Source organism: Aptenodytes patagonicus, chromosome 6 (assembly GCF_965638725.1).
Source record: "Aptenodytes patagonicus chromosome 6, bAptPat1.pri.cur, whole genome shotgun sequence".
Lineage (NCBI taxonomy): Eukaryota > Metazoa > Chordata > Aves > Sphenisciformes > Spheniscidae > Aptenodytes > Aptenodytes patagonicus.
In genome coordinates, this window is record NC_134954.1 from 50,031,232 (window position 1) to 50,050,609 (window position 19,378).

A 19,378-nucleotide genomic window follows, 5' to 3' on the forward strand; every position below is an offset into this window, starting at 1 on the left:
GCCATCTTTCAATTTAGAACTATTTTAGTTAAATAATTTGTAGTAGTTTACAATAATTACATCATACTCTTCCTCAGTAATTAAATTTCAGAAAGGCAAGCTGGCCTTTGTGTTTTGGACCACTTACGAAATATTGCCATTTAAATATGTATAGCTAGAAGATGATGTTTTTATGCATTGATGACGCTGCCGTTTCAATCTGTTTGGTAACATGGGTTTACCAAGGACCGAAGGCATGTAATCACACTGCAAAGTCAGTATTGCAAGCCATGGTCCCAGCCATGCATATGGTGAAACACATACAGTTCTATGTAAGTGCATGAAGTTATTCACATGCTTAAGTATTTTTCAGATTGTCCCCCAAGACTAGTCACAGAGACTCTTGGACTCCTCTTTGGCTGTCACAGGAGGGTCTGTGCTGGCCTGTAGCTTTTCCCCAATGCTATTCCAGCTGCTCAAGTTCTACTGAGAGTAGCGACAATGGGGAAAAAATAAGGAGAAACCTTGAGGGTAAACAGGGCTTTATGTGTTAATATTGAGCTGTGTTCCCTTTTTCCCTTTTGAGAAACGCACATGTTCACAAGATGTAAAACACAGTTTATCTTCTCAGCTTTTCCACATGCACTGCCCACGTAAGACCTAAAGCACAGTGTTAAGAGTTTCATAATTCATTAAACTAAGGTCTTTATTGTATTACATTATTTCATACACTTTTACATGTGCCTATGTCTTCAGTTGTCATGGAAACAAGAAGTCAGGAACACATTGCATACACTGAAAATTATTAAAGATAATAAATAATGATTAAAAATAAAATACTGGGGTGGTTATACTAGTTTCTGAAATGTGAGGCTGTCATCTGTTGACATCAGGCTAGTGCTCTGTAGTTCAAAGATATATAAAGCTAAAAAATTTAAAATTTCAGTGAAGAAGAGGAGTTAGGGAAAGATTGTTCATGGTCTTTTCCTCATACAATGTGTAGGTTTAGGAGCATCAAATGAAATCATCAGGGTACAGATTTTAATCTGACTACAGATCTCTCTTCAGCAAACATGTAGTTAAACTATATGGCCTATCACCGTAGATGTTAATGAGTTAAAAATGATGAATTAACAGAAGGAAAAGGCAAATGAGGACTGTTGTATGAAGACAGCCATCTCTGGCTCAGGAAATCTCCGAAGTGTGGCTGACCAAAGCCGAGAGGAGTGCACCAAGGAAATATGTTTTCTCAGTTCAAATAGTCTTCCCTTGGTCACTCTCAAAGCTAAGGTACAGGGCTCAGAAGGACTTTTGGTCTGACACGATACAACTCTTCTTATGTTATTAATCAGTGCCTTCCACCAGCACTGCTTGAGGGGAAAAAAAAAGGAAGCTACATTCTATGCATCACTTTTTATCACCCAGAAAAGAGACCATGCATTCTGTGTTTAAAATGAAGGAAAATGTGCTTTGACTTGATCATTACTGTCATAAATCTCAGAAATTGCAGATACCAGGGTTTGATGAAAACTCCCGAGTTTGCTGAATTGTTTGTTTTAGTATGAGCTGTTTCTTTTCCTTTCTCAACCACCTGCCCCTGGAAGCATTTCTGGATTGTCCTGCTAAGCTATTCTTCAGCTCCTTGTCTCAGTGCCAGGACCTGTGATTCTCAGGTGCACTTCTCCTAATACAGCAGCCCTTCTCATACAGATATTGTTACCATCATGAAACCTGTTCCAGAGTGATAGGTTTTATTGAGAATAAGGCATATAAAAGAGCAATATGACAGTTTGTGGGAAAAAAAAGATTTTTTTTTTTTCACTTTAATTTCTTCCATGAGGCATTTTATTGGAAATAAAGTGGGATGACTTCAGTGTGTCAGAGGCATGAGAGGCTCCTGTTTAAAAATTACTTTTGGAGCTGTTCTACTAGACTAGTGTCATACTACAATGTCTACCCTAATTTTAGGGATAGTTAATAGAAAAAGCTAAGGGGAATTCTGAGTTCGCTTTCAAAAAATTAAACATTCAGTTTTACTGAAGTTTCAGCATTTGAATTTACTGGCTTCGTAGTTGATCAAGACAAGATAAAATTGTTGCAAAAGGTCACTGAAAGGATTTCTCTTGTATTTCTAAAATGACCACGCTTATTATTTCCAGGTGAAAACATGGAGCTCCCAGAGTAGAATGTTCCCTTCCCTCCAGGGCAGATGAAATACGAATTTTCCAGGATGTTGTGGAGGGAGGGTTTACAAGGAGTAATTTAACCTGTGACGCTCAGGCACTGAGCTGCTTTCTGAAGGAGCCAGCCCTCTTTGGCTATAGAGGGGTAAAGGGAGGTTATAGCGGTCATGAGGAGTACATCCACGCTGTCTGCCCACCTCTGAATATTTGTAGTCTAACTGGACAGGTTCCTTGCCCTTGTGTTGTCATATCATCTGAGCTGAGCGGGGCAGGGCACTTCTTCGTGTTTTGGTTTTCCATCTGCAAAGAGGGGACAGAAATATTACAATATCTCTGTGAAAGACTTCAACGTTTCTGCTTTCTGACTGCAAAAGATTTGTATAATGCAACTGTGTTGCATTTGTGTGATAAGCCTGCACAAAACCAGTTTATTTTGTAGTGTAGGAGATAAGTAAACCCTGTTTTAAAAAAAATCTTTCTCTTGAGGAAAAGCTATATATGACTTGAGAGAGTTAAAGCAAAAGAAAGAAACCTGTGGCCTGGAAGCTAGATAAAGCCCACAATTTAATCATATAACCATGCCCAGACAATTTTTTCTATTAATTTATGAGTTTAGCACATGTCATTAAATGAATTTTTAAAAGGGATGGGCTTCTTTCAGCAAGGAATAGGTTCTGGTCTGTGGATTATGTCAGGGCAAGGGCGTAATGCAGATGTCAATAAGGAACTTCCTGTGGAATTTTTTTAATATGCCAAAGGCAGAACGTATTTATTCTTACGTGTTTATGCTATACAGAATAATCTCTGAATACATTTACACTGTAGGTTAAAAAGAAGGGAGCTTAAGTGTTAGGATTAAAAAAATGTGAAAAATCAACATTGATATTCTGACTGCAGAGTAAAGACACATAGTAACTAGAAATATTAAATAATAAATGACTGCTTCTAAGATCAGCTACTTCATAGCTAGACCAGAGCTTAAATCTCCTTGTTAAATACCTTAACAAGTAATAAACTTCAACTACTGAAAATAACAGAAAATTAAAATTACGTGCATGGTCAAAACCAGTCTTTGTGCCACTTTTTTAAGAAAGCCTTCTTCTGTAAAGCTGAAGTAGATTTCAGTTGATTTAGATAATAATTCTAAGACTTTCTGCTATACTCTAATATTCTTTTACAGTACTAAAAAAATCCTAAGTAGTTTAAAATATTGCTGACTTATTGCTTTTAATAGTGACTGGGTTTGAGTTTCTTAGTAATTATGCACACTAATACAGTGGTACTTAACAGAAATTTTCAGCAGAGAACTAATAAAACACGGTTATTAATTTACCCATAGTAAAAAAAAGTGTGCTACTTTGCTGCTCTCAAATACTGCATTTTGTTATTTTTATGGGAAGTTTTGTATTTCTTGCATCTGTTTTCATATCCAAAACCACAATTGGTCCAGGACTTAAGAATGCTTAGAAAAACAAATTAGAAATAGCAATTGCTGGGGACATAGTATTGCTCACAAGTGAAGGTGAAATAATTTATTATCCAACAGACCTGTTGTCTGTCCTTCAATCTGATTGGTCATCATAATCCACAAGAATGTCTTGTCAGCTGGAAAGCATCGAGGAATAAATACGGTTCAACATTGCTGCACCATTTAGCCAACAACCATGCAAAAAGTGATAAGGCATAGAATACATACAAAATGTCATGCAAGCCTGAGGAATATCTGATGAATGATTAAAAAAAAAAATCAACACTTGTCAAATGATAAAGTAGTATGCTTCAGTCAGTGACAGACTTGGGAATTTATATTTGGAAAGGTTTTCAAACAGGAAGAAAAATCTAGCTAGCAAAGATTTGTGCACTCAAATTGGACCAGAATAATTTAAAAAATTGGGGTACTTCAGTGAATGATGGTACTTTAGGACTTCTTCACTGTGGGTTTATCATGATTCTTTCGCCATCAATAAGGAGCAAATTATTGCCCACGCAGTTGATAGACATCCTCGGGGCTAGCCCTGTATGTGACAGCTCACTGTTCCGAGACCTGCATTCCCAGACTGGCCCAGTAAGACCATTGCACTGTTTGTTTTAACTCATGGAAGAAAGAATTCTTCAAAGAAATCCAGAAAAATGGCATAATATTTCACATTCAAAATTATTCTTCATTTATCTGTGCTTGGATTCCCTTTGTAGCCCCAGCAGATTGACAGTTATAACTGGGAATTTTCTGGTTAAAAAATCAAGTTGATTTTCACCAAACTTTATTTGGATAGAAATTTTCTAATTGGCATTAATATTATCAATGTTAATTTTAGAATTTAAACAAGTTCCTTAGTAGTTGTACTGATTTTAAAACCAGGAAAAAAAAAATCTTTTGTTTTCCCTAGCATATACCCTACAAAAGGAAAAAATACTTTTCTTTGTTTATTTCTGCCTCTCTACAGTGTTCTGGCTGCAAACAGTTGTTTGTCATAAATGTTTAGTGGCATTGATTTTAAATTATTAATGGCAATATTTCTATGGGCAGTTTTTTTACAAAATATTTTACAAAAGGAAATATAAATGTCCCCTAAAGGAAGAAGGCGGTGTCCTGTAGTGGCTTCTGACGTTGCCAACGAGTTCATATTGGAGCTAGAACCTTTTTATAACTAAAACTCCTGAAAGTGAAGAATGGGAAATAGATGAGAAATGTTTTTCTGAGATGAATCTGTTTGGCCACTGGGTGCCATCCTCGCTCCACTTTAAGGCTGATCGCCTAGCAGCATTTCTGTTAAGCTGTAAAATCCTGAAAAAGGTAATACCAGTGCAATTTCACATCATCGTAATGTTAGGGTGTGTGCATGTAGTAGAATATGTTAGCAGCACAGGCGGCATGTCCTTCTTGTGTGAGTCACCGAGAGACTCGGGAGAAATATCCTCACGGGTTCCAGCCATATTACATCCACAGTCTCATATCCAGCAATTTCTTTCTTGCATTATTCCATCAGCTGGTAAGAGTGAGGCTGTGCTGAAAGACCTGTGTGTGAGTGACCGTGCTCCTGTGCAGTACTAACTTAGGCTCTGGGATTATTTGAAGGAAAAAATTACACGGATACACGCTTGTTTTCTAGATCAATTCATATTTGGGGTGTACGGGCCTCTGTCATCCAAGCAAAACTATATCTAGCATATATTATGTAAAAAATATTTGCGATTACAACCTTCTACAGGTTATTTATTACACTGTTTCATTGTCTGCCTGGGGGGGATTCCTCTATTGTTTTAGTCTCCAAAGTCTCTTGTTTTAGTCTAGGCAAAATCCCAGGCAGAGTAAATGTACTTTCCAACAGAGAAATTATGTCAGTAGCTCTGCGTTTTTAGTCTTTCAAATCTGAAGTGTAAACACTTTAAATGTATGAGAAATAGACTCTAAGGCTTCTCTTTCTTGCTGCAACTGTATGGAAAATGTGCAGATTGTACCCCAGGCAAAAACAGGAAACTGAATATTTTATGAGGCCATTTCTGTGAAGTGTTCCGTCATCTTGTGCTTTGCAACAAGCTACACCCAGCTCTGAACACACACAAAAAGGCTGAGAACATCAGATATCAGTGTTTTCCAGCACCTGTGTGATCCCCCTGCGCATACAGCATCCTGTTTGGTGCACTTATACGTAACTCAACTAACCCTGCTTTCTGTGCTGCCATGCAGCAGCATGTGTTTTGTCCCAGGCATACAACAAGCTTACGGGCACACAAAAAACCCCACCCCAAAAGAATAAAAAACGATTTCTATTTATGGTCTTCATAAACTCTACTGTTAAACTGATTTCAGGTATCTACTTGTGTTATCTGTACTTACCCTGAAGGAGGCCTGTTGCTGCGGGTGGTGGTAAGGAAAGATTGTAAGTGGCATGATCACAGCAACACCATGGCAAGTTGTGGCACGACGTGGTCTGTGGGTAGTGCCTGCCCCAGGGTCGCATGGCAGGGACCCAGCGAAGACCTTTGAGACCTTGGCGAGCTGGGTGCTGTGCGGCACAGCAATGCAGCCCCAGTAGGGTCCCGTATCCAGATCCTTGCCTGGCTCAGTTCTCGCTTGTCTGCATATTGACTGCCTCTCTGTTTGAGTCAGTGGTGGCTGAGGTATTTGTGCACCCCACAGCTTTGTGGCAGGCATGGACAATCCTCAGTGTCCCTAAAATGGAGTCATGCAGACAGACCTCTTCACTGAGATTCGTACCTCCTCCGGTGATGCTGCGGCCCCTCTGCAGCACTGTCTAAGCATAGGAGAAGACGTTATATTCACAATATTAATTTGGCAGATGCAAGGTGTCTAGGAGGAAAGGAACAGTTATATCAGTCAAATATCATAAGGATATTTTCATAGGGGCCAGTTAAATGTGTGTTATAAGGCCTTCATTAAGAAGCTCATGAATAACAAGAAACAAGTATTTATGGCTGCGCTGCAGCTTTTCACCTCAAAGTCGTGATAGATGAAAGCAACTTTTGTTTAAAGAACACTTATAAAGCTAGTAATATATAGGTAGTAAGTAAAGAGCTAAATAAATATAAGATTTAAGTGCCTATTATTTGTTTTCATTGAAAGAGCAGGATCTATACATTTTATTTTTTCTCAGAAAACACATGGTGATTAGGCTGTGAGTTGCGTGTGAACTAGAGCTCTCTGCTGCTGTGCGGGTTGGGTGCTCAGGCTTTCTCTGCCGGTGTGCTTTGTGTGATGAAGGATGCTGTGGAGGATGTACATTCTGCTATGGGGAGAGGAGTTGGGCTCTGCGTTCACAATCTGCCCTGCAGAAGCCTCGCACAGGATAAACCCTCTTGGCTTGTTAAACTGTAGCAAGATGAAGCTCTGGTTTTTTTGAGAATTCTCTTTTGGGCAGTCCTGAGTGCTCCTAGGGAGTGATTTATGGATTCAGAATAGGATGGGTAGATTTCTTTTAAACCTGCAATCGGAACTTGATGAAAACTAAGGAGAAAAAGACAAAGATAAAACATATTTTAAGGGTAATCACTGCAATGTTCTCTGTACCTTTTCTGTAAACGTGTGTTGTAAGTTTGAAGGTATTTTCAATATTATCTATTGTCTACCTGACAATATTCTGCTATAGCTGTCCCTCTAGCATATCTGAAATAGGACTTTCTCCTCAGTGGAGCAGTAGCCCACTCATATATTTGCATAACTTTCACCACCAGTCACTGTGCTGCCAGCCTGATTTGTCGCAGGTGCTCAGAAAGAAAATTTCGGTGGCCAGCAGCAACAGCACCCAGTGCCATTGCTGTGCACTCCTGCAGCACCGCCACGGCCCCACAGTGGCGTGTGACCAGTGGTCCTGCAGATTGGCTTGGGTGCAGTGAGTGCTGCTGGAGTACGCTGGGACAGAAAATAGTACAATACCAGTGTACGTGCCACTGTGGCACTGATGGGGTTTTTGAGGTTTTATTGGTTTTGTTTTGGGCTTTTTTTAGTGTCTGTTCTTGGCAACACCTTCACTTCTTTCTCATGTGCTCTCTCGCACCATGTGGCCAACTGAGAATTGTAGGGCACAGTTTGGGCTGTTTTGCCACCAAAAGAGCCAGTTCCTCCCTGTGCCTTCACATCACGTTCTCTGTGAGAAGAATCCTGTTCCTTCCACCCTTAATCAGGTTTTTCCTCTTCTGAGTCTTCAAGGAAGCAGCTAGAGCCTTCCCTCCCCTTTCTAGGTAGTCTTGTGGAGGAGAAGGCTACCTTGTATCCCTCTTCCCTCACCTTCCCACACTTATAGGTGTGAGGGCGTCAGTCCGCATTACCCGTTCTGCTCTTCATGGGAGCAACAAAGCTGACTCTCTGCCTACCAAAACCAAGTAAGGCTGTTGTGGGAAATGGCAGCCTGCATGCCTGACGCTTTTGTATCACTGAGAAATACTTGCCCTAGGTTTGCTGCTTGTGTTTGTTTCAAATTCTGGGACGGAGACTGAATAGAGCCTTTTGTACGAGCTTCTCATCTACAGCAATGGTCATAAAAAGTCGACAGTTGCTAGCCTGTAGTATGTGACACACTGGTTATTTCCTAATCACCATAAGCCAAAAGGACGAGAACACTCCCCTGCGCGCCTCGGGAGATCATTGTGTCGAATGTGCATGCCCTGTAAAACTCCAGTCCTAGGCTGCTGTGGTTATGGACTTTGGCCGTAAGAATAATAGATGCTCAGACCATTAATTGCTTTTATTTTATGTCTCTATTCTTTTAAAATAGAAATTTCTTGTTCTTTTTATAGGCTGCCATATATTTTGTTTCTGTGTACTAGGAAACATCTTTAACATCAAGGATTGATTTTTAGCAACATAAATAATGTATTTTGTGTCTTTTCTGTTACAGTTTGTAACAAAATTTTAAATGTAATATTTTTATCTCTGAAATTTATTATTCCTTTTGATGGGTCCCAATTTCAGAAAGTGGCATGTTCGGACAGGATTGATTGACTGATCGGAAACATTCAAAGTACTCTCAGCTTTTTAGCTATAATTCTGGGCTTACCTTTGGAAATAGCATGTGTAATGCTGTAATGACATATCTTCCCTTGCCCTTTTAAAAATAAAATTCTAAGAAGACAAATCCTTTTCTCAGGCACATATAGCTTTATAATAAAAGCAGAAAGTAAATACTATATTTTTGTCCTAAGCCCACAGTGCGTGATAATAAAAAAAATTCCTAAATGCTATATTTGATAGTGATATGTTGCTTAATGGCTGCTTTTTTTGTTCTAATAGAAGGAGCGGAAGAAATAGCTTTCTTAATGCCTTGAAGTTTCTCTTTTAATTAAAGCAAATACAAGTATTCATACTAAGCAGTAGTTATGTTTGGTAGATGGTCAAACCAAATATAACTTTTTGAAACAAGACTAAATGCAACTTTCTTTGTTCCACATTTCATGTCTAAATTCCACGTTACGCTGTTAATTTGCCAGTTGAGGATGAAGCAGTATGCACCACATATACGTGCTTCAGCTGCAGATTTTGAAGCTGTGTGCAAGGGCAGCATTATTCTTGGTTTACACATGTGAAACCGACTAAAGCAATGAGTGACCTTTTCCAGCAAAGGGCTCAGACACCTACTGCGGGACTTTGGGCAGAGCTTGGGCATTTGATTTCACAATTGCACCCCTCTGCTTATCTGCTGGGTTACTCTGAAGAGGTTTAAAATACATAAATCCTGTTCCAGGGACTGTTGATGTCTTTTACATCTGAACAGTTGTTGGATAAAACATTCACAGAGTCTGGCACACAGAAACAGAGAGGATCAGGAGGAAACAGGTGGATCTGACGGTAGCAAAGCGTATTTATATGGCAGCGTGACATCTCCTTAGCTCATGTTTTCATCCAACTGCCTTCAAATTAGTCCAAAGCCCCACTCCTATCTTATTCCAGTCTCCAGTTGTGGTTATTTGAGTATCCCTTCATACAGTGACCTCATTCAGAGAATTGGAATTTGGTGAAAGCTGTTGAAGGGCAAATAAAGTTGTGGGGGTTTTGACCCTGCTTGAGCAGGGGCATTGGACTGGCTGGTCTCAAGAGCTCCTTTCCAACCTAAATGATTCTGGGCGATTTCACTCCCGAAGGCAGCAGCAGTGCTACTGTGATAATCACATTAAGAAATCTTTAGAATCAAAATCCAGAGGATAATACATGTGCACACTTTAAGTCTCTTCCACACCCACTCCCCTTTACTGTAAATATTATAAAATTCCCTTTAAATGCCGCTGTCCTGCTTCTGCTGCGGTTGGTCATTGGAAAAGAGGTGCTAACTCAGCATTGTGAAGGGCAGAGGGACGCCATGCACAGTCTGCAGTAACAGATGGAGGCCTTTAAAAGCCGGGTTGCTCTGGGCATTAAAACATCCCTGAGCTGAAACATTTGATTCTTTTCCCTTTGGAGAGAGTAAGAAATGTGTCAGACTGGAACATAACATGCTTTGGTCTTCCATGGCTATGAAGAAGTGCAAAATTTGTCCGTTACTGCTGATAGCTGACTATAAAGGTACATTTTAAAAGATGCCTGCAGCTTTAAATATAAGCAAGTATCTTAAAGGCTTTCATGCATGAAAAGAACCCTTTACAAATAAAAATCTTTGCTGTCAGAAAATACTGTCTCCAATGTGGCTTGATAGAAAATGAAGCGAGAGATAAAGAAGGCATCGCATTTAAATATTCTCCACTTTGATGCTTTCTGTGCAAGTTTTGATGATCAGCCTTTAAGGTTTTTCAGTTCCTAATCTTCTGAGAGAGATTCTAGGTGAAGAGATAGGTAGGTGAAAGGGTAGTCTTATTTTTTTGTGTATGTCACGTTGTCTGAAGCTCCAGTGTCACTATAGAGTATAAATGAGGTCAGATCCTGACCCACTATTGAAATCATAGTATATGGACTCCTGACTTAAACAGTCCCCCTGGGAGTTAAGAGGCGTACCATATTGTTTTGCCATTCTTTTGCTACATTGGGACATATATTTCATGGGATATCTTTATATGCTATATATATATATATATTCAATTTTCTTGTTACTTTTTCTCCATCAGTCTGGTAGTATTTTCTGATTTAGGAAACCTTGCTAACCATTCCACATGTCATTGTCCGTAGGGCTATATAAAAACGGGACTGTATTCAGTAGTGGAAGTTATTGTTACAGAATAGTTCTGATATTGCATGGGAAAGAAGCTGAGCATACCAAATGGCAGAATGTGCTATTTTTTTTTTAGTAAAGCCATACTAATATACTTATCAGCAGGTTTCAAAATGCTTTCCTCGCGTAATAAGCACTGATGTCTTATCCACATAGGTAGTAAAACTGAAGTACAGAGAGTTTAAGCTGACACAGCAAGGTAGGATTTCAGTCCAGTGTTTTCTGTGTTTAGCTGGACTGCTTCCATGGTAGTGAACGTTTTACAAGGAGAAAGAATGCTTTCTGAAGAACTTGTCAGTTTCCTCACATCTGACTTTATCATGTTATCAAATATGGATATATAAGATCGTGAAGAATATGCTATTAGAAGAGTTAGCGTAAGCCTTCCCTGTCAATCTGTGGAATGATACTTTGTCCTGTGTTCTTAGTATCAAATGGGATCAAAACCTGTTTTCATATAATGTGAAGTGCTGAATCAAGTTATTCCAGTCAGAACCTTGAGCTGTAGGTATCTTCCGTTTAAGAAACTCCTTAAGCTGCCTATCAGTGTGTGCCAACTTGTAGGAAATAAGGGTGGAATAAGAGGATTATGGCAAGATGAGACAAAATGTAATCACCACCTTGAAATTGCCCTCTCTCCACCACTGACCCAGACTGCCTTATAACCAAATTCTGCTATAAGAGATTATTAAATATCTAAATTGCTATTTCATGTTTGTTCCTGACGTGATACAGTTTTTCCCTGCATAAGGAGTTACCTCCCTCTGACCATTTTTTATGCTGGCAGCATGTGACCTGTCTGCTGGTCTCCACTGGCAGCACTAGCTGGAATGAGAAGACTTTAGCTTTGTATTGCTTTCACATACTGAAGACTAGACTTCCAGCTCACACAGGAAGTTTGGTTTGTAAAACTCTGTGGATCATCAGGGAAATCCATAAAGTTTCTTCCCTGTTTGGAAAGACTGGTAAAGTGTTTCCAGATCCTAAAATAGCAAGACATCTATCATGAGCTTATAGCAGCTGTCACACCTACAAGTTATTCAGGACAGGAAGCTTGCCCCCTGTCCTTTCACCCATCTCCAGGGGATCATTCTTGTACTATTTATAACTATAAACTGATTTAAAGTTAATTTGTAAGGGGGCATTTAATGGTATGCTTTGCATATGTTTTCTCAATAGCGGTATTGGCCATTATGAAGGTACTAGTGTGGTATATGACAGAAACTGAAAGTAGGATTAAAAGGAAAGCAATTTGCAGTAATGTTAACCAAGCTGAATGTAAAATCTATCTCTCAATTCAGGAAATATGTTCAGTAAGAGCAGCAGAAGTCTCCCCTTTTGCTTGTGTTGATTGATTGTGATTGCTTCATTCAGCCCTTACAGTGAGAATGTTATAAAATGTTCTGTGTGTATGTGTGTGCATATTATACTGCATTTTTCTAACATATTTACACCTGAACACGTACTGCCCAGAAGAAAAAACGAGTATGAATGCTTATCTTTATTCTTACTAGTCGCACACTAACAATATAAAGAAACCAATTTATACAGCATATGTTTTATACATACTTCTAAAACTGTGAAATGGTTGTCTTCAGCAGCACTAAGGTGTAAGCATCAAATAGTAGCTTTTATTTCAAGTGTTTAGCCTTTCAAAGTTTTCTTGAAACTTCAACTCTTTAGTTTCCTAAAGTTTTCCTTCTTAGGTTTCATTCATCCACAGCAGCCCAAAGGCTTATTAATACTGAACCAGAAACATTATTTTTCTATTCCCATGGGCTGTCTTTTATAGTGGCCAGAATTGGCATTTTATTGTTGGTAGAAGCCGCTTTGGCGTTCCACATATTTGGAAGTATGATGGTCATTAATGACATATGGCCCTTTGGCGATGGCTGAGGTAAGGTAAGGCTCAACCAGTCACTTGTCTCCTAGCTGTTCACATATACTAAGCAGGCTGTGAAGCAATTTACATGATAGCAAAGAGCAATGAGGAAAGGAGAATCTGTCTCCGATCCTGAATTGAGTACAAAGGCATTTTTCCTCCTTCTTGTATCCATCCCACCCCATCCCATGTACATCTGAGTATGGGGTAGCCATAGACCTTGTCTTTATGCTCTCATTCGGGGCATGACATCCTCTTTTTCAAGCTGCCTACAAGTGGTGATAGTTTCCCAGTCTGGTAATTGCTGAGTTTGTACTTTATTAGGCAAGACCAGTTGCCTTCCATGTGTTAAGCCTAACTTGTTTTCATGGTTCCTTTCAAGACAAATTTTTGCTTTAGTACCAAGGGGTATGGGTATGGGGATGTGACCAGAGGAGGCACGTCCAGCTTTAATTTACCGTAAGCTCACGGAAGAGTCATGTGAATTTTTCTTGAGGATGAAGAGCGTTGAAATTGCTTGGGCCGCAGGGTGAAAAGACTTCAGAATATAATGTTCTTAATTGTTTTTAGAAAGGGGAAATTGAACTTCAAAACGTTCAAAAGGAAGCAAGCCTTTTTAAGTGATTCCTAATCACTGGGGTGCTTTAAAAAATAATTTCACTGTAACTTGAATTTTAATTGCCTGCCCCTTCCTCTTATTGTCATGGTACTTTCATCCCCTCTGTTTTCCTGGAACAGAGTGTTGTTACTGCTGTTTGTTTTAAGAAATCCACTGGAATTTGTCCTGCAGTGCAGCAAAATTTCAGGGATGGATATGTTTTAATATTCTGTATTATGAATATTTTTTTATATCTTTGTAATAAAAAAAAAGACGTTTTAATGACTGCTCTCCTATAAACCCTGGACTGCTGCATTTCCAACATAAGAAGCTGAGGACAGACAATGCCAGGTGCAGCGAGAACATTGCTGCAGCCCCACAACATACCATTTTTAAACATTATTCAAATTAGTCTCAACACTCATAATTCTGTTGTTTGCTTTATTGCTGTTGTAAAGCAAATGGTTCTTTTATACAAATGTTATCTCCTGGCTATTAATTTAGCAGTTATTTTGGATTATGGCACTCCTGTTAAATTTAGGAATGTAAAACCTCATAAATATTTAAAAGTTTTAGACTGACGTGGGAAGAAATTGGTTTTGACTTGCTTTGTTAATATCCTGTTGTTCAGTTTGTAATAGATTTGGAATATATTGTTATTTCTCCACTGTTTGACAAAGGGAAAAACAATTGTAGTTGAGCAACCACTTCAAGTGTTCTCCCTTGAATTGTAACAGGCTGGTAAAAGTGTTTGTTTCCAGTAAAAAATAGCAAGGAAAATATCTGTTTTCCTGTAAGAGGACAAAAAATGTGAAAATTTTAATCAGAGCCCACTTCAAAGTTAATGAAAATGCAGCAGTAGGTTTGTAAAGATAGTTTTGATAAAACAGTTTCAAGTAGGTCTACTTAGAGTCAAATGCTTCTGCTTCAGCATCTTTGTTATTTAAACTTCTCTCTAAGGAACAAACAAGTAAGGTGGACAAATGTGTTTTTTCCCTCAGAGACATTTTATAGAGATTGTATTTACTATGCAACGAGTGTATTCATAGAATAAATATTAGTATGCGTCTTGAGTATCCCCCAAAGCTCTGAAGAATAACTGATGATAAAAAAAGTCACAATTTTTGTAAGACCGCTGAAGGTCTGGACAGCACAGTCTCTGGGCCAGCGTTCCTGTTTCACACCTAACTGTATTTTCTTTCTTCCTTTACCTCAGGAGTAAATACATAGCTTTTCAGCCAGATCTTAAAGGGTGTTAAGGTGTAACTCCTGTTGGGATTGTCTAGAAGTATTTCAAATGTTTCAATAATTATTCAAAAAAAGATGCTGAATTGATTCAACCTGGTAAGTATGCTAGCAGACTAAGTATGCAGTTTACAGAGCTTACATCTCTGCATGCTCCAGAGGTTCTTCAGCTGTATCCTGGGACGACGCTTGACTTGATGGGTTTCTTGTATTTCCTATGTCAGTTAACCTCACTGGTGTAACGCCATGACTTTTTGTGGTATTGGCGTGCTTTACTGGGTGCTGAACTGAAAAGACTTTTCTTCTAGCTAGCAAGTAAGTTAACACTGCAGTGTTAATACTATTTTATGGCAAGTTTACACCATCTTCTCTTACGTGGTATAGCTAAACCAGCTTAATGTCTGCATAAAGTAATTATCGAAGGTGGTACTTTCCTTTGGCTAGAAAAAGCTTTTTACATGTCAATAACTTGTTGTAGTTAGCATGCAACATTTCAAAACACAAGTTTTCAAAAAGGAAACCATAAGGTGGTTACATAGAAGTTGTAACTGTGAAGGTGAACTTACAGTTGCAGGAAAAAATTGGTATTTTATGCAAGTCAGTAGCTGGATGTGCCACACCAGCTGAGTCCATGCGATTTTAACTAATTCAGCATGGTCCAGCCCACGGCCTGTTGGCTGGATCCAGCCCCTTTGTGAGGTTTCTACCTGACCCATCACCTTCTTACCGCGGGAGACAGGGAACAGATGCTCCCTCAGTATATGCAGCCTTCTCCACCTGCCCTCTCCAGGGCGATGAGTGGCAAGTCCAAAGGGGCGTAAGGAAGGGCAAACAAGCCCGTAAGGGTTGTCAGCACAACCCTGTGGACCAGCCACAACACATCTGTGTGCGCAACTGTATGCATTAGCCAGTCCTGCACACTCATTCATATGTTTTTGTGTGCATGAAAAGCTTATTCCTCTCTTACAAACAGAACAAAAGTCTGCTGTTACATGGACAAAGCAAATGTAAGGCTTTTGCTGTTGTTTATTGACTTACTACATAATCAGCATGTTGAAAATAATTTTTATTTTACTTTGAAAAGTACTTCTGCTAGACATTTCTTGTATTACTCTTTTTTTGGTTCTACAAATGTGTAGTAAACAGTGTAAAGCAACGGGCACTTGTATGCTTATGAATGTAAAGACATTTGGATGGAGAAATTCTGCAGAGCAGTATATTTACTTTGCATTTCTGAATGATAGCAATTAAAATTCACAGCTGCTGGCTGTCCAGATGTTTCTTGCATTACAGCATTGTAATTTGCATTGGAATATATTGTGTTACTGCAGTAGCTGTAAAGTGGTCAGCTCTCACAGTCTAAATGCTGTATATGGGCTCCAGTTGGGATGGTGAGCGTATTTCCTGCTCCTATCGGGTTCTTCTCCTTCCCGCTGTTTCCTCTTTCTGTTAGCTTTGACATGTTTGTATTTCTCAGATGAAGACTTTTATTGCTGGGCATTCAAATCAAGCAGGGGATGTATTGACAGGTCAGAACTGATGTACGGATGGTTTCTCGTAAGAGTGACACAGAAAAAAAGACCCAAGTTTTGAATCAGAAGTTTCTCTTTCCCTTTGGCATTTTCAGGCAGCAAACATCCCTCTGGTGTCAGAGCTTGGCATTGATGATATCCATTTTGATGACTTCTCGCTTGATGTGGATGCCATGATTACTGCAGCCCTGCGGATGTTCATGGAACTTGGAATGGTTCAGAAATTTAAAATTGACTATGAGGTAACCATCTGCGCTGCAGATATCTGCTGCTTTTGTCTTGGCACTGCTCTGTCCATTTGTACGCTTTTAGTAGCCCTGATACAATTTGTACTTTTCATTTCAGACGCTGTGTAGGTGGCTTTTGACAGTTAGGAAGAATTATCGAATGGTTTTGTATCACAACTGGAGGCATGCTTTCAATGTCTGCCAGCTAATGTTTGCCATGTTAACTGTAAGTATTCAGCTACAGACACAATCCCGTAAGAGCTTTTATTGCCACATTGCCTTACCTGTCTAAACATTTTCCAACATTTGATTTCTTTTGTAGTTATGATGATACTCATTCATTTCCAAAAGAAATGCACACAGAATTAGGTTATTTGACTTAAGGCGGCACATATTTGGCAAAACCTTATAGTGTTTTAGTGAGAGTGATATCACAGGCAAATTAAAGTGACTGAAAACAGATGGCACTCTTGGAGTGAGCTTGTTGTTATAGATCTTGATCTTACAAAAATGTTTTTCTTTTGGAACTCTGATTTGACATTTATTTCAGACACTTAAATTGGGAGGTACAAAACCACAGGAGATTAGAATCCCAGAAGAAGTGTTTATTACGTTGATATTTATTATCTTCTTATCCAGCTTCATCTAAATAGTTGCAGAAGGTATTGCCTTAAAACATTTTAAGATTATCTTCCAACATAGTGATCTAAGTGAATCTTGTGTCTCCATTGGACGCTGTAACAATTCTGGGGTTTATTAACATGTATCTCCATCAGTACCTGTAACTCCTCTCAGCATACAAGTAAATTCTGTTGAAAGTACCACTGCTCTTACTCGCGCTCTCTCCCTACCCCACAGCAACCTCACTGCATGAAATAATCCATGTTTGGCTAGTTAGTTCTTGTAAATGTATCAATAAAAAGCTTCGTCATCCTGGATGTTTAATATGGCAAAAGAGAAGCAACGTGTCTGTGTGCAAACGACACTTTCCACTATACTTTACATTTTAGGTTTGCCTTATCTCCAGATAAAGATAAGAATTCAAGTTTTTCCATTTTTTCTTCATGTTCAGTTTTAATGGCCAGTCATCTATTGTGAACTTTAAAGTGGTCATATTAATAGCATTTGTGCAAGTATTTATTTATCTGGGCTATCATGTGCTCGTTCCCTAATTTTTAATCACTGAGCGTTTATGTTCTCCTTGTTGGCCGGTCTCTGGCATGGTTAGCGTCTGGACCCTGTCCATAGAGGTGGAGACTCCACAGCCTGTGCCATGCGCAGCACAGGTCAGCGCCGTGTTAACATGGACTTGAGACAGTCCGTGGCCTGTTACCTGCTCACAGGGCACAGCTGTCTTGTGCGTGGGTTCCCAGTTGTCCTACTTCATTTGGCATTGTTTCTGTGGCACAACTGTGTCTGTCGGACAAGAAAAAACAGAGTATGACCCTAGCAGGTAGATGTTGGTATAGTGCTAGGTCCATCCCAGCTACACGGGTTTGTTTCTGTAAGCATTTACGGAGGCGTAGCAAAGTTGTACCGTATGCCGTGAGACAAAGGAAATGGAGACGTTCAACAAGAGAGAAAGGTCACCTCTTCTGGGCGTGAGGCTGTTCAGCTGAGCAGAATTAACGTTGATTCAGCAGGCACTTTCTGATGATCTCTAATGAAATCTCATGGTAACGTGTGGGCATCAGTCATTTTTAAGGTTTTATAAACTCGACATGCTTTTTTTTAAGTTATAGAAAAATGAAAAGCTTTTTACTCTGAGGAGTAAGGGCAAAGTCAGGCAGTGCCGTTCAGCTGGGAATTACATTAATTTCTGCCAAATGCTGCCAGGGGGTGAGGAGCCCTCAAACCTCACCCGTGAGGACCTCTAGGTGGAGCTCCGAGGCCAGGTTTTCGGCAGGCTCTTTCTGTGGGAGACGCTCTCTGCCACCAAGCATCTCCATCTCAGCTAGCAGTGACTACATTGGCAGCCAGCAGGGAGAAAGCACATCCCTGCTGCTTCAACAGCCACCAGCAAGCCTGTGAGGCTTCAGCCATAAACTGCTTTGACTGTGGCTCTCAAAGCATAATTTCAGGATCCTTTTAGTAGTCAGCATGGGGATGCAACTGTCTGTGGGAGGTGACCCGGGATTTTCAAGCCAAGCTCATTTCATTGCCCACACTCCTGGTAATAAACCGAACGAGCAATTCCACGGGCAGGGCTGGATGCGTGTGCCCATGGCGTTGGACTCACCACACATCCCACCCTGCTTCGCTGTGGCTCTGGCCAAGAACGGAGTAAGTTCAGGTGTGTGATCCACTTGGGCTGCTCTCCCTTCCAGAGCTAGGAAGACTGATCTTGTGAAAAAAGACACAAAAGAGAGAGCCAAGAAACTAGTAATAGCACAAGGCTTGCTCTTACTGCATTTGTCTTGGGGGAACCATCCAAGTTAGTATGTGCCTTGTCTTTCCACCTGCAAAGAGGGGAAAATTCTTTGACTATCAGAGAGGGGCTCTGATGGTTAAGAAGGCACTGCTTTGTGCAGTTGTTGCACCCTATTCCTGATTTCTCCATGACAGTCAGCAATATTGACTGCACCGCAAATATAAATCAATAGTTCTATTTTAGGGCGTTTTCAGGTAGGACTTACCATAGCATAGTAATGTCTAACCTGGAATGCGGTAGCCTCTAATGGCCCGACCGTGCGCCTGCTGAATGCAGAAGGAAAATTCAGCTGGGTTGAACAAGCTGAACAACAGAAATCCAACAAAGCTTAAACCAGTTGTTTCACTCCTGGGTCAGCCTTCTGCATATCTAAGGTATGTTCCTGCATATCTGAGTATATATTTTCTCTCTCTGGTTAGACACTGAACAATTATAAACCCAGTCCTGCGAGCCCTACTTCTGTATTTCAGACTTGCCCAAATATTCTGAAGGCAAGCACTGAAGCAAGACTGCTCCTACGAGTTAAGGACGTCATGTGAGAGTAAACCACAGGATCAAGCCCAGGCTTCATTATCAATGCCTTTGCCTAACACAGTTCACATTAATACTTATTTCAAAAAGTAAAAATGAACAAGTAAGCAATACAA

General features: G+C 39.8%; 1 protein-coding gene across 1 annotated transcript in view; it reads left to right on the forward strand.

The window, feature by feature from the left end:
- The window catches only part of PDE11A (phosphodiesterase 11A), a 142,244-nt gene that overhangs the window by 85,541 nt on the left and 37,325 nt on the right, over positions 1-19,378 (forward strand). Inside the window, exons 11-12 of the mRNA XM_076340748.1 lie at positions 16,169-16,315; positions 16,419-16,526. Of these exons, the coding sequence (XP_076196863.1) occupies positions 16,169-16,315; positions 16,419-16,526 (255 nt within the window). The remainder of the gene's footprint in view (positions 1-16,168; positions 16,316-16,418; positions 16,527-19,378) is intronic.